Source organism: Salmo trutta, chromosome 21 (assembly GCF_901001165.1).
Source record: "Salmo trutta chromosome 21, fSalTru1.1, whole genome shotgun sequence".
Lineage (NCBI taxonomy): Eukaryota > Metazoa > Chordata > Actinopteri > Salmoniformes > Salmonidae > Salmo > Salmo trutta.
In genome coordinates this window covers 7,342,400-7,358,229 of record NC_042977.1, presented here as the reverse complement: position 1 = coordinate 7,358,229, position 15,830 = coordinate 7,342,400, and the positions used below count along the sequence as shown (strand labels likewise).

At 40.1% G+C, this 15,830-nt stretch overlaps 1 protein-coding gene across 19 annotated transcripts in view; it reads left to right on the top strand.

The window, feature by feature from the left end:
• LOC115156587 (disks large homolog 1) overlaps positions 1–15,830 on the top strand; it is a 285,164-nt gene that overhangs the window by 227,302 nt on the left and 42,032 nt on the right. For all 19 annotated transcript variants that reach the window (XM_029704079.1, XM_029704077.1, XM_029704076.1 and 16 more), the window contains 2 exons: positions 11,874–11,988; positions 14,515–14,691. In XM_029704079.1, coding sequence (XP_029559939.1) covers positions 11,874–11,988; positions 14,515–14,691 — 292 coding nt within the window. The remainder of the gene's footprint in view (positions 1–11,873; positions 11,989–14,514; positions 14,692–15,830) is intronic.

Here is a 15,830-nt window from a genome sequence, read left to right as displayed (position 1 = left end):
TCATAGTTTTGATGTCTACGCTATTATTCTACAATGTAGAAAATAGTAAAACTTAAGAAAAGCCCTTGAATGAGTAGGCGTGTCCAAACTTTTGACTGGTACTGTACATGGGTTAGATCATGCGCTGTTACACTGCAGATGTTTGTGATGACACTGAATGAGAACTCATTAATTGGAACTGGATCGATAGAAATGCTATTGATGCAAATATTTCAGAGGACATGGTTGGAACATGACTCAGGGTTGAGAGAGGGAGAGATGGGGAATAGAAAGAGAGAAGGATAGATGGGAAATAAAAATTATATTTGAGAGGACAGGGGCTACTGAGAGGGGTTGAATTATTGAGTGGGGGGTTCAGAGAAAGAGCTGACGCTGCAAATAGCTGGGTGATTTGAATAGTCATAGTCAGTCGATCAATAATATAATAATACTTTTAGCAAAAATGTACAATATGTAGAAAAACTATGAGAATAGAAAGTTTCAGAACTTTTGTGAAACATCACAGCACAGTTGAAAATATATGGCAATTAGAAATAAAAATGGATGGTGTTAAGAGATCAAAGGCATTAAGAAGGAAAGAAGAACAAAAGGAAACACCTGTTAATTGAACTGCATTCCAGGTGACTACCTCATGAAGCTGGTTGAGAGAATGCCAAGATTGTGCAAAGCTTTCATCAAAGCAAAGGGTGGTTACTTTGAAGAATCTAAAATCTATTTTGATTTGTTTAACACTTTTTTGCTTACTACATGATATTGATTACTACATGATGATTAGTAGTTACATAGTTTATGTTAAGAGATAGATTGGGAGGGGTAGAAGGGAGCTGAAGGGTGGGACAAAAAAACAACAAGGTAACTAAGGTAAAATATACTGTGTCTGTAAAATGTTTAGAACGTTTGTGAAACAGCGCAGTTAAAAATATAAGGCTAATAGAAATCAAACTGGATGGTCTTCAGAGATAGATGGGAGGGGTTGAGGGTAGCTGAAGGATGGGATTAAAAACAAACAAAAGATAACTATTGTAAAATACAGTCATGGCCAAAAGTTTTGAGAATGACGCAAATATTAATTTTCACAGTCTGCTGTCTCAGTTTGTATGATGGCAATTTGCATATACTCCAGAATGATATGAAGAGTGATCAGATGAATTGCAATTAATTGCAAAGTCCCTATTTGCCATGCAAATGAACTGAATCCCCCCCAAAAAACATTTCCACTGCATTTCAGCCCTGCCACAAAAGGACCAGCTGACATCATGTCGGTGATTCTCTCGTTAACACAGGTGTGAGTGTTGACGAGGACAAGGCTGGAGATCACTCTGTCATGCTGATTGAGTTCGAATACCAAACTGGAAGCTTCAAAAGGAGGGTGGTGCTTGGAATCATTGTTCTTCCTCTGTAAACCATGGTTACCTGCAAGGAAACACGTGCCGTCATCATTGCTTTGCACAAAAAGGGCTTCACAGGCAAGGATATTGCTGCCAGTAAGATTGCACCTAAATCAACCATTTATCGGATCCTCAAGAACTTCAAGGAGAGCGATTCAATTGTTGTAAAGAAGGCTTCAGGGCACCCAAGAAATTCCAGCAAGTGCCAGGACCGTCTCCTAAAGTTGATTCAGCTGTGGGATCGGGGCACCACCAGTACAGAGCTTGCTCAGGAATGGCAACAGGCAGGTGTGAGTGCATCTGCACGCACAGTGAGGCGAAGACTTTTGGAGGATGGCCTGGTGTCAAGAAGGGCAGCAAAGAAGCCACTTCTCTCCAGGAAAAACATCAGGGACAGACTGATATTCTGCAAAAGGTACAAGGATTGGACTGCTGAGGACTGGGGTAAAGTCATTTTCTCTGATGAATCCCCTTTCCGGTTGTTTGGGGCATCCGGAAAAAAGCTTGTCCGGAGAAGACAAGGTGAGTGCTACCATCAGTCCTGTGTCATGCCAACAGTGTAAAGCATCCTGAGACCATTCATGTGTGGGGTTGCTTCTCAGCCAAGGGAGTGGGCTCACTCACAAGTTTGCCTAAGAACACAGCCATGAATAAAGAATGGTACCAACACATCCTCCGAGAGCAACTTCTCCCAACCATCCAGGAACAGTTTGTTGACGAACAATGCCTTTTCCAGCATGATGGAGCACCTTGCCATAAGGCAAAAGTGATAACTAAGTGGCTCGGGGAACAAAACATCAATATTTTGGATCCATGGCCAGGAAACTCCCCAGACCTTAATCCCATTGAGAACTTGTGGTCAATCCTCAAGAGGCGGGTGGACAAACAAAAACCCACAAATTCTGACAAACTCCAAGCATTGATTATGCAAGAATAGGCTGCCATCAGTCAGGATGTGGCCCAGAAGTTAATTGACAGCATGCCAGAGCAGATTGCAGAGGTCTTGAAAAAGAAATGTCAACACTGCAAATATTGACTCTTTGCATCAACTTCATGTAATTGTCAATAAAAGCCTTTGACACTTATGAAATGCTTGTAATTATACTTCAGTATTCCATAGTAACATCTGACAAAAATATCTAAAGACACTGAAGCAGCAAACTTTGTGAAAATTAATATTTGTGTCATTCTCAAAACTTTTGGCCACGACTGTACATTGCTTCCGTAAAATGTATATAGTATGTGTATATAGTATGTACAGTATAAGCTGGAAGTAGAGGCCGAAGTGGTGGTGTCCATTAGTTTACTCAAATTAGGGGAGGGGTGGTAGGGAAAATAATAAAGGAAAATATATGTTTTTCTTATATGATCAACATCAAATTGATCAGAAATACGGTGTAAACATTGTTAATGTTGTAAATGACTAATGTAGCTGGAAACGGCTGATTTTTTATGGAATATCTACAAAGGCCCATTATCAGCAACCATCACTCATGTGTTCCAATGGCACGTTGTGTTAGCTAAGTGATACATTTGGATTAGCTAACACAATGTGCCATTGGAACACAGGAGTGATGGTAGTGTGTGTATATATATATACTTGGAACATTCCAAGTGAGGCCCATATTTCTTTGTGTATATATATATATACAAAGAAATATATGGGTGATTGGAAATGATGCAGACAATTATATTGATGGAAGCTACAATCTATCTGCAATATTAAAGCTGTTCTACTGTATCTAAGTACTAAATAACATCAAGGAGGAACAGAGAAAAGATACAAACGAGTTATGTTATTATTGACATAGTGTTACGAAGTCATACTGTGCTTTAGAAGTTAGCAGTGCAGTTTATGCACAAAAGAGTCTTGGTTTGAGTTTTTTCATTTTTTTTATTTATTGTTGCAGTGTTTTATGAATGAATTAGTTTTTGGATTGATTCTATTGATTTTGTTTTGGTGTAATCTCAATCTGGAAATAAATGCTATAATGAGGCATTTCTTGTTGGGGGTTTTGGAGAAGGTACAGGGTTTATTGCATTACAGGGAGTCTCTTCCACCTTATGTTTGTCTCTTTCTAGACCTGGGTTCAAATACTATTTGAAATCATGTCAAATACTTAAGCTGGGCCTGATTGAACTTGCATGGCGCAGTGGAACCAATTGAATAGTCGCAAAATGGCAAGCCCCGCCCACCAGACAGGCTAAAGCAAACGCTAAACGTTTTGAAAGATTTCAAATAGTATTTGAACCCAGGTCTGTCTTTTCTTATCCATATTATAATGGTGCATTATTACATTACAAACCAATCTCCTTCATGATAAGTGAGTCCATTATACGGTTGGAAAGTGGGTAATGTCATGTTACAAATGGTAAAATGTAACAGTTGCTTACTAACGGAACTGCTTTCCAACTGTGAACCTGCTCATCTTTGTCAAATATAATGACTTTCTATTTAATCTCCCACCAGACAGACCTAGGTTCATATACTATTTGAAATCATTTTAGTTCTTTGACCGTTTCCCTTAGCCTGCCTGGAGTGCCAGGTGGGCAGGGTTCGCACTTGTCAATTGGTTCCATTGCAACAGACAAGCTCAATCAAACACAGCTAAAGTATTTGTATTGATTTAAAATAGTATCTGAACCCTGGTCTGTTTCCAACCATGAGCGCATTCAGTGGAGTTCAACGTCACAATGCGTTAGAAATACACTGTGTAGAACATACTTGTTTCTCTGTTATGTAGAATAGGGAACCATGTCAGCTCTATGCATGGTATTTGTAACTGCAACATCAGGCCTTCTTGAATGTCTTTATCCCGATGGGACTTATGACATCACGTGAATCCCATATCATATTTCCACGGGAGGTTTTGTGGTCACTTTTTCCACTTGCAGTGAAACGGGATCCCCAGTTTAAGATGACATTCCATTGCTGAGCACAACGGTCCACTCAAGCTAAATGGGGGAGATTTCACCCTGCCATTCCCTCAATGTCGTTTAAGAACTAGTATGCACTTCAATGCATTCCTCTTTTATTGTATATTTTCATGTTTACTTAAAAAAATAAAACAATGAATAGCTCAGCTGATCTACAGTATTTTGTCTACCTTCATTGTTTAACATATTTTGCTTTCTCGGGCCATGATTGCCAAAACAAAATGTAATACATACAGTAGATGCGGAAAAGTTCATTGATTCAACTGACTTGAGGGTTTATTTTAAGTCTAGGTGTAAGGAAATGCTGATGAATGCAATAAACATTGTAAGATGTGATCGATATGTCTCAACCTGAAGTTCAAAGTAAATGTGTTATGGAGAATATGAGATGGACCTTGCCCCTGACACAATTTTTTATGTATTGTTAGTTTCGCTCTTGTTTTTTCTAAACGGAATGTATACGTCAGGTAAGCGCTCCCTTTATCACCTACCTGCACATGTACAGAGGCATCCGAAATTTTTGACACCCTTGATAAAGATGACCAAAAATGACTTAAAAAATAAAAATTGAGCTATATTGTATGCTCACAAAAAATGGGAATTTATATTATTTTTTACTTATACAATTGCTCAGAGAAGTAAGTAATACTTTTTGTCTCAAAAGGGTAGGGGTCAAAATTATTGACACCCCTGTGTTCAATACCTTTTAATACCTCACGAGGATAACGGCACTGGGCCTTTTTCTAAAATGTTTTATGAAAACATTGGGAGTGATCTTACACCATTCCTCCTACATACAGAGTCTTTCCAGATCCTTGATATCCTTTGTCTGTGCTTATGGACTGCCCTCTTCAATTCAAGCTATAGATTTTAAATGGTGTTAAAGTCCGGAGACTGGGATGTCCATTCCATAATGTTGATTTTCTGATCAATGAACAATTTCTTTGTGGATTTTGATGTGTGCTTGGGGTTATTGTTTTGCTGGAAGATCCACTTTCGGACAAGTCCCAGCCTCCTGGCACGGGCAAACAGATTATTGCCTAAAATGTCCTTGTACTGGGTAAAGTCCAGGACCAGTGGAAGCAAAATAGCCCCATAACATTAAAGACCCACCACCATATTTTACAGTAGGTGTGGGGTTCTTTCAAAGCAAAACCCACCACTGGTGTGCATCACCAAAGACCTCTGTCATCCAACAAATGTAAAACTATTCTAACGTACTACTTACTAACGGAATTTAGAATGGTCGTACGCATAGAAAAGGTGTGATTTATCAAACAATCCTACGAGCGTCATACGCACACCGGTAGGAGATAACATCATAGCCTCAGTGCTCGTGCATGACTTTGATGTTTGCATTTCAAAACTCCCCTAATTAACCATATGGTCAAAATCATCCCTTTAAAGCCGTGGGGAATATACAACACCGTACCATGAAATACAACAGCGCAACCAAAAAAAGCGAAGAAAAAAACTTTCAGGGACTGAAAGAGGTGCTAGTGTCAGAGATTGAGTACAGCCAAAAGGTTTTATTTGGCTTGCTTAGTTGTGGCCAGACCAGTAAAAATAAAAGCATTGCTATGAAGAGAGGAGCATTAGGACAATTTAAGTTGCTTTAGCAATGGAAAATATACTTCAAATGTGTAGGCAACACTCACCAACAAGCTATCCATCCTCAACAGCTTTCAAAGCCTTTCAACAGCTTTTCAAAACCTATAAGCGTATAGGCTAACATTGCTGTTCTGTAGAATGAAAGAGTTGTGCATTCCACCTTGCCACCATACCACCACATTCAGCAGGGTCTATTGTGCATCACATAACCTATCACCTGCACATAAACAGTGGAAGCCTTTTTCTGTTCACATAGTTGAAATCATTTTGGGATGGTAATTTTTGCGATGTGGGTGCTGTCTATTGTTCTGTTCTTATTTGTGAACCCAAAGAAACCCCTGTTGACTTCAACCTGTTGTAAATTGTATGTAACTGGTCGCTTTGCTAATGATTACATCCAAAACATTGACTCATCGAGAGCTGTGACATGCCAATCGGCAATCTCCCTCTGAAAAGTGCCCGTTGCCAAAAACCAGAGGGTGGAGAGCACTTGGATGTGCACCGGAATGGCATGTGTTTGCCTTTTTAAAGTAGGTTCTCTGCGAAATGCATTGCGTTCCAAATCTCTGAACAGAGCAGGATCAGATCAATCAATTTTCCATTATCTCAGTTTTGTAGTATTTCAGCATGGTTTCACCCTCGCATGTACCTCTAATTTAACAAATTACTGTACTTTATATGGATTGTTATCGTAACAAATGCACTGTGGTGGTCAAATTATAATTCGTGTCAAGATGTGTTGCATGAATTAACAATGGAAATACAATTAAAATCAAAATTATTGAATTATTACTCACAATTTCACACTTTTTCAACATATATTTTCCCCATTCTACATTTGACAAGCAGTTCCCTTATTCCACCACTTGGCACTGTGCGTGGTTTTGGCTGTGAGTGAATTTACGCACACTCTCAAGCAAACATTCTTATTGATGAATTTCACACTTTGCGTGGAAATGAGCCCACATACAAATAAAATCAAATCACATTTTATTTGTCACATGCGCCGAATACAACAGGTGTAGACCTTGCAGTGAAATACTTACTTACAAGCCCTTAACCAACAATGCTTTAATAAGTTAAGAAAAAATGTTTAAATAAGTGTTAAGTAAAAAATAGATAGATAGAAAAGTAACAAATAATTAAACAGATGCAGTAAAATAACAAGCAAGGCACAGCCTGAAGAGGACTGGCCACCCCTCATAGCCTGGTTCCTCTCTAGGGAGTTTTTCCTAGCCACCGTGCTTCTACACCTGCATTACTTGCTGTTTGGGGTTTTAGGCTGGGTTTCTGTACAGCACTTTGACATATCAGCTGATGTAAGAAGGGCTATATAAATACATTTGATTTGATTTGAAGGCTATATATATAGGGGGTACCGGTAGAGAGTCAATGTGCGGAGGCACCGGTTAGTTGAGGTAATATGTACATGTAGGTCGAGTTAAAATGACTATGCATAGATAATAAACAGAGAGTAGCAGCTGCGTAAAAGGGGGGGTCTGGTTAGCCCTTTGATTAGCTGTTCAGGAGTCTTATGGCTTGGGGGTAGAAGCTGTTAAGAAGCCTTTTGGACCTCGACTTGGCGCTCTGATACCGCTTGCCGTGCGGTAGCAGAGAGAACAGTCTATGACTTGGGTGGCTGGAGTCTTGGACAATTTTTAGGGCCTTCCTCTGACACCGCCTGATGTAGAAGTCCTGGATGGCAGGAAGCTTGGCCCCAGTGATGTAGTGCGCACGGCCCACTTGCCACACCAGGCAGTTATGCAACCAGTCAGGATGCTCTCGATGGTGCAGCTGTATAACCTTTTGAGGATCTGAGGACCCATGCCAAATTTGTGCCTATTGATAAATGACGCCCCTGGAGTTTGCTAAACGGCATTGGCACTTCGATTGGAACCAGTAGTCCCTTGTAGCTCAGTTGGTAGAGCATGGTGCTTGCAACGCCAGGGTTGTGGGTTCGATTCCCATGGGGGACCAGTATGAAAATGTATGCACCCACTACTGTAAGTTGCTCTGGAGAAGAGCGTCTGCTAAGTGACTAAAATGCAAATGTAAACCGTCACTAGGCTCAGATGACATGAAAATAGAGCTCTTTGGCCACACACACCAGTTGTGGGTTTTGCGTTTAAGAAAGATGCATATACAGAAAATAACCCCGTACCTACTGTAAAATATGGTGGTGGATCATTGATGTTATAGGGCTATTTTGCTTCCACTGGTCCTGGGGCCCTTGTTAACGTCAACGGCATTGTGAACTTTACCCAGTACCAAGACATTTTAGCCAAAACCTGGTTTCTCTGCCAGGAGGCTGGAACTTGGCCACACAGAAATTGTTAACTGACATCAAAATCAACATTTTGCCAGTAGAGATGCTTGGGTAAAATCACCAGGGATGCCAAGCGAGGGGAAAAAAAGCCATATTACAACCTATGTGATAACTGCGTTGTTTGCTCTATAACCGGTTAGTTCATATGCCTTGAAACCGTGATATTATTCTAAAATTGATTACATTGATGAGGGAAAAAACTATCTATACACAATACCCCATAATGACAATGCAAAAACAGGTTTTTAGAAATTGTTGCTAATTTATTACAACAACAAAAACATTTTACATTTACATAAGTATTCAGACCCTTCACTCAGTACTTTGTTGAAGCACCTTTGGAAGCAATTACAGCCACGAGTCTTCTTGGGTAAGACGCTACAAGCTTGGTACACCTGTTTTTGGGGAGTTTCTCCCATTCTTCTCTGCAGATCCTCTCAAGCTCTGTCAGGTTGGATGGGGAGCGTTGCAGCACAGCTATTTTCAGGTCTCTCCAGAGATGTTCGACCGGGTTCAAGTCCGGGCTCTGGCTGGGCCTCTCAAGGACATTCAGAGACTTGTCCCTAAACCACTCCTGCGTTGTCTTGACTGTGTGCTTAGGGTCATTGTCCTGTTGGAAGATGAACCTTCGTCGGAGTTCCTGAGTGCTATGGAGCAGGTTTTCAAGGATCTCTCTGTACTTTAATCTGTTCATATTTGCCTCGATCCTGACTAGTCTCCCTGTCCCTGCAGCTGAAAAACATCCCCACAGCATTATGCTGTCACCACCATGCTTCACCATAAGGATGGTGCAGGTTTCCTACAGACGTGACTCTTGGCATTCAGGTCAAAGATTTCAATCTTGGTTTCATCAGACCAGAGAATCTTGTTTCTCATGATCTGAGAGTCTTTAGGTGCCTTTTGGCAAACTCCAAGCGGGCTGTCACGTGCCTTTTACTGAGGAGTGGCTTCTGTCTGGCCACTCTACCATAAAAACCTGATTGGTGGAGTGCTGCAGAGATGGTTGTCCCATCTCCACAGAGGAACTCGGGTTCTTGGTCATCGGGTTCTTGGTCACCTCCTTGACCAAGGCCCTTCTCCCCCGATTGCTCAGTTTGGCCGGGGGGCCAGCTCTAGGAAGAGTCTTGGTGGTTCTTCTTCCATTTAACAATGATGGAGGCCATTGTTTTTTGGAGACCTTGAATGCTGAAGAAATGTTTTGGTACCCTTCCCCAGATCTGTGCTTCGGCACAATCCTGTCTAGGAGCTTTACAGACAATTCCTTTGACCTCATGGCTTGGTTTTTGCTCTGACATGGACTCTCAACTGTGTATATAGACAGGTGTGTCCATTCAATTGAATTTAACCCCAGGTGGACTCCAATCAAGTTGAAGAAACATCTCAAGGATGATCAATGGAAACAGGATGCACCTGAGCTCAATTTTTTGTCTCATAGCAAAGGGTCTGAATACTTATGTAAATATGGTATTTCATAATTGTTTTTGCAAAAAAAAAAAAAACATTTGTGTGTAGATTATCTTATCTTTTTTAATCAATTTTAGAATAAGCCTGTAACGTAGCAAAATGTGGCAACAAAAAGTCCTTTATCGGAACTCTACAGACAATTCCTTCGACCTCATGGCTTGGTTTTTGCTCTGAAATGCACTGTCAATTGTGGAACCTTTGATATAGAGAGGTGTGTGCCTTTCCAAGTCATGTCCAATCAATTGAATTTACCACAGGTGGACTCCAATCAAGTTGTAGGATGATCAATGGAAACAGGATGCACCTGCTCACTTAACTCGGAAGCCAGCCACACCAATGTGTCGGAGGAAACGCCGTCCAACTGACGACCAAAGTCAACTTGCAGGCGTCTGGCCCGCCACAAGAAGTTGCTAGAGCACGATGAGACAAGAAAATCCCGGCAGGCCATTCCCTCCCCTAACCCGGATGACATTTGACCAAATGTGCACCGCCCCCTGGGATTGAACCCAAGGCTGTAGTGGCGCCCCATCTCTGCAATGCAGTGCCTTAGACCGCTAAGCCGCTCGAGAGGCCCCTCATGGTACTGATATCTGTGTGCGTGTGTCCATGCAAGTAGAAAAAACAAGTTGACTCACCCTTCTTGTAGAGAAACGCCAATGCCATCTTCCTGTCATGTTGCCTAAGCGGTCTATGACTCTGTCATACAGTACACCCTTTTGGTTTTTGTTGTCCTAGGCTACCTGGCTAAAATACTTGTTCGCTAGCCTAACTTCCTTTCATGGGCAACAATGCGCCAGGCCAGCTAGTTAAAATTAGCCTACTACATCTAGCTACATGTTGAACTTCTTCCTCTCAGGCCAGAGGCACCATGTATGAATTTATGGTTGGATCAGAATCGTCATTATAATCATTGGCCAATACGGAGAATTAGGTAAAACCACAAGTCCAAATCCCTTTCTCCATTCATGGCTAATTTAGGAAATAGCTAGCTAGCCACCGGAGGACAATGACACAACAAGATACAACAAATCAAGTTTTGTCTGTCCATGACGTTTGGCTTCTGATGTGATGTGATTGGTGTGAAGCGATATCCAAACTGGCTTCCCTTGACACTTTTTTTTTGGTGCGCCAGGACCATTCACCGCTGAGCTCACTCAGTTTAGTCCAACGTTGATTGCTGTTATTCTATTTATTTTTATGAAAGGAGGCTGAATGTTCGCTGGCTTCACTTGTATTCAGCGCTACGGGTGGCAACAATGGCATACTCTTTTTGACTAGACAGCATCAGATAATGGGCTACACATACTGAGACAGAGGGGCGGTGTTTCGTTCGCTCAGATGCTTTCTCTGTTTAGATGCATTCAGCTTCTTGCGAATTGAAGGAAATGTATTTCCTTGGTCAATTTTTCCATAAATACACGCCACCTCATTTCGCAATGGCCATTTTAGCCTCCGAACATGAAGACCATTAAAAACCTGTGGTTTGAATTGAAGAGGGCAGTACATAAGCGTAGACAAAGGATATCAAGAATCTGGATTTTTTTTTTATGGATTAATGGTGTAAGATCACTCCCAATGTGTTCCCCAACCTCATAAAACATTTTAGAAAAAGGCTCAGTGCCGTTATCCTCACCAGGTGAAGTATTGAAAGGTATTAAAAACAGGGGTGTCAATAATTTGAACCCTTACCTTAACCTTATTTGAGAAAATAAATATTACTTATTAAAATAAATATTTTTCTCTGGGGAATTGTATTAGTATAAAATAACAATTTCCCTGTTTTTATATATTTATTTTATATAGTCATTTTTTCTCATCTTTATCAAGGGTGTCAATTTTGGACCCCATATTATAGGGTGTGTCCCAATAATATCTTCTTTCTTAAGTTTACTCTCGTTCACTACTTCCCACAAACGCATTGGGTTGGTAGAGGAATGGGCTTGGGGGAGTTTCTACTATATTTCTTACACCAGTCATTTACTTTCAAATCAGTGAAGGGAACAAGTGAACACTTTGGGAGGAAGAAGAGATTATTGGGATTTGGCCTTTTTGTTTCTTTTAGTACATATTTTTTATACATTTTTAGATTTTTCTTCTAAATGAATTAAGCCAATATTGTGTCTATTTTGCTTATGTTTTCCTTTCAGAGTACAGTCGATTTGAAGCCAAGATCCACGACCTGCGAGAACAGATGATGAACAGCAGCATCAGCTCGGGGTCGGGCTCGCTGCGGACCAGTCAGAAGAGGTCACTCTACGTTAGGTAAGACCTAAAGGGGTTCTCCCGAAATGTAAATTACCATTAGCTTTAACCTCTGTAGGTCTAAGCCCTTAGATCGCAATATCTACTAAGCTAACATATGGAATTGTTTTTTAAATGGTCGGAAAATGTATCATTTAGCAACTTGATTTTGAATTTTAGGACCCTTGTCGATATCCAAAAAATATATAACAAAATATTTTATGAAACATTGATTTTGGCTTTTACTTTCCAACAAGTCAGTTCGTAAAATTCATGGCCTGCTAGAGCTGCCCCAGTCAACTGTAAGTGCTGTTATTTTGAAGTGGAAACGTCTAGGAGCAACAACGACCCACCGTGAAGTGGTAGGCCACACAAGCTCACAGAACGCGACCGCCGAGTGCTGAAGCACTTAGCGCCTTAAATCTTCTGTCCTCGGTTGCAACACTCACTACCGAGTTCCAAACTGCTTCAGGAAGCAACGTCAGCACAACAATTCTTCGCACAACAACTCTTGTGCAGGCAACACCTGCACATAGCCCTGACCTAGCCCTGACCCCATGAAACACCTTTGGGATGAATTGGAATACTGACAACGAGCCAGGCCTAATCGCCCAACATCAGTGCCCTCACTAATGCTCTTGTGGCTGAATGGAAGCAAGTCCCCGCAGCAATGTTCCAACATCTAGTGGAAAGCCTTCCCAGAAGAGTGGTGGATGTTTTAACAGCAAAGGGGGGATCAACTCTATATTAATGCCCATAATTTTGGAATGAGATGTTCGAAGAGCAGGTGTCCACATACTGTTGATAATGTAGTGTATAAGAAAACTTAGGGAAAAATATTTAGACCCATGTTTGGTCACATTATTTTGGGCACATTTTGCCCCCTTTGTACTTTTTGCAATTTCTACAGCCTTGTACTGGGTTACATTGACGACTCCCTTGAAGCTGGTGTGTGTCGTAGAGCAGTATAACCAATACCTTTGTGTTTGTAAGAGTCTCCGCTTTCGATATTGGTGACATATTGGTTTGTAGCTTACACGGTTCGGATTTTATAGACAATCTCGTGGTGATTTTCTTGTCCAGATCCTCTTATGAGTAGAAAAGTCTGCTATCACAAGCCCCATGTTATGGAATCAGCGCAAACTTTATATCAGTGGAAATAAGGGTTTGAGCTGCAACAGTAATTCTCTAGCATAAACACACAGAGCTATTCAATATTCAAAATTACGTCACCGTGTGATGCACAGGTGCATGCGTCAGTCAACTCTAGGGGTGGAGATGATTCCAAAACAAAGTAAAAGACATCACCAGCTCTCAATAGATTGAAGGTCTACAGCTTAACCTTGCACTCAGGGCTCTAAATTAAAATGTTTCATTGGTAGCACTGGTGCTCCTAACTTAACCTAAAAATTAGGAGAGGCCTCACGAGTGGCGCTGCTGTCTAAGTGTTGTGGTGTCACTACAGCTTGGGGTTCGATCCCAGGCTGGCTGTGACCGGGAGTCCCATATGACGGCGCACAATTAGCCCAGCGGCGTCTGGATTAGGGGAGGGTTTGGTTCATCGCGCTCTAGCGACTCCTTGTGGTGGGCCAGGCGCCTGCAGGCTGACTATGGTCGTCAGTTGAACGGCGTTTCCTCCGACACAGTGGTGCAGCTGGCTTCCGGGTTAAGTGAGTGGGTGTTAAGAAGAGCGGCTTGGAGGGTCATGTTTCGGGAAGACGCATGACTCGACCTTTGCCTCTCCCGAGCCCATTGCAGAGTTGCAGCGATGAGACAACATCGTAATCACCAAATTTTGGAGAAAAGGGGGGTAAAAATGTTGTAACCCTGTAAATACATGTTTATTATAAAAAGCAAAAATGTTTATACAAATTCCTGTCATTGAAATTAGTCATTTGTGGAATATTAGGTTTCTACATTATGTAAAATCACTGTTTTCCTATGGAGATGCATTAAATTGAAAATTGTACGCACTTTTAGAGCGTCAGGTTTGTGATGACGACATGCAAGACATCTGTCATTCATTCATTGCTATGACCATTGATCTCCTGAAGATGCTTACCCTTTTCCTTTCTGTGCCCCCAAATTGAGGCCTCTGCTTAAATAAAGGTTAAATAAAAAAATATACATCTTTTTTGGGGGGGGTGTTCTGGTAAAGTTACTAGGTTGATAGCTAGCTAGCTAATGAGGTAACAAACATGACTGAACAAGGTGTAAAACAAATGCGACCCACGAGTAGTTTTATAGCGGCCCGCAGCATGGTTTCGGTGACAGGAAGATAAAAAGGTTGTGCCAGTAATATGGGTCAGGTCTTTTGAACTGTTTTGGTTAGAAACTAGCAGTTTTTGCTGTATTAATGGTGCATAATGTTAAATAATCTGCGCTCAGGAAACAGTGATATAAGGAAGCCTTATCCGATGTATAATGTTTGGTTACTACAGGTTATAGTTTACTGTTAATCAAATATTAGCCATATGCCAGACAGGTGACTACATCTAAATGATCAAACTCGCTTACTGAATGTGAATTGTTTCCTACTCTTTCCAGAGTCCTATTCGACTATGACAAGACAAAGGACTCAGGGCTCCCCTCTCAGGGGCTCAACTTTAAATTCGGGGACATCCTGCATGTGGTGAACGCCTCAGACGACGAGTGGTGGCAGGCACGGCAGGTGACCCCGGAGGGCGAGGCAGAGGAAGTGGGTGTCATCCCCAGCAAGAGAAGGTAAACCCCCCTCCTGTTTTTCTCTTCTAACTCATAGTTAGTTGTACTCCTGATGTCCCAGGTCTGAATCTGTCCTTGATTAGACGGAGAGAATAAAAAACAAAAGTGTTTTGGACCTCCTCGACAAGTTGCCTATCCCTGCCATAGTCCACAGCTCCTACACGATTAATGCTGTGACTGCAAAACACATTTACCTTTGAAGAACTTGCCGTTCTAAAATAGATTTGGCACATTCAGGTACATATTGGGTTTCTCCCTGCCGAAGCTTTGGTTTTCATTAGACCGTTTCTGAATATTTATCCATAGCCTCTGAGTGGTCTGGATATAGATACTTCTCTGTGTCCGATGTCCTGTATGTCAGGGCCACAAATGAATGGAAAAGATATGTACTGCAAATCTATAAATTGCATGGTGCTTATTTTAACCTATCATATTGGGTTGTTGCATACAGTAGGATTTACAAAATAGTATATATAAAAATAGTATATATATATATGTGGTGTCTGCTACCATGTGCTTCTGCCATGTTGTGTTGCTACCATAATGTGTTGTCATGTGTTGCTGCCATGCTATGTTGTTGTCTCTTTATGTAGTGTTGTGTATATATATTTATATATATATATACATATATATATATATATATACATACATATATATACATATATATACATATATATATATATATATATATATATATATATATATATATATATACATATATATATATATACATATATATATATATACATATATATATATATATATATCATATATACATACATATATATATATACATATATATATACATATATATATATATACATATATATATATATACATATATATACATATATATACATATATATATATATATATACATATATATATATATATATATATACATATATATACATATATATATATACATATATATACATATATATATATACATATATATATACATATATATATATATACATATATATATACACATATATACATATATATACATATATATATATACATATATATACACATATATACATATATATATATATACACATATATACATATATATATATATATATATATACATATATATACATATATACATATATATATACATATATATATATATA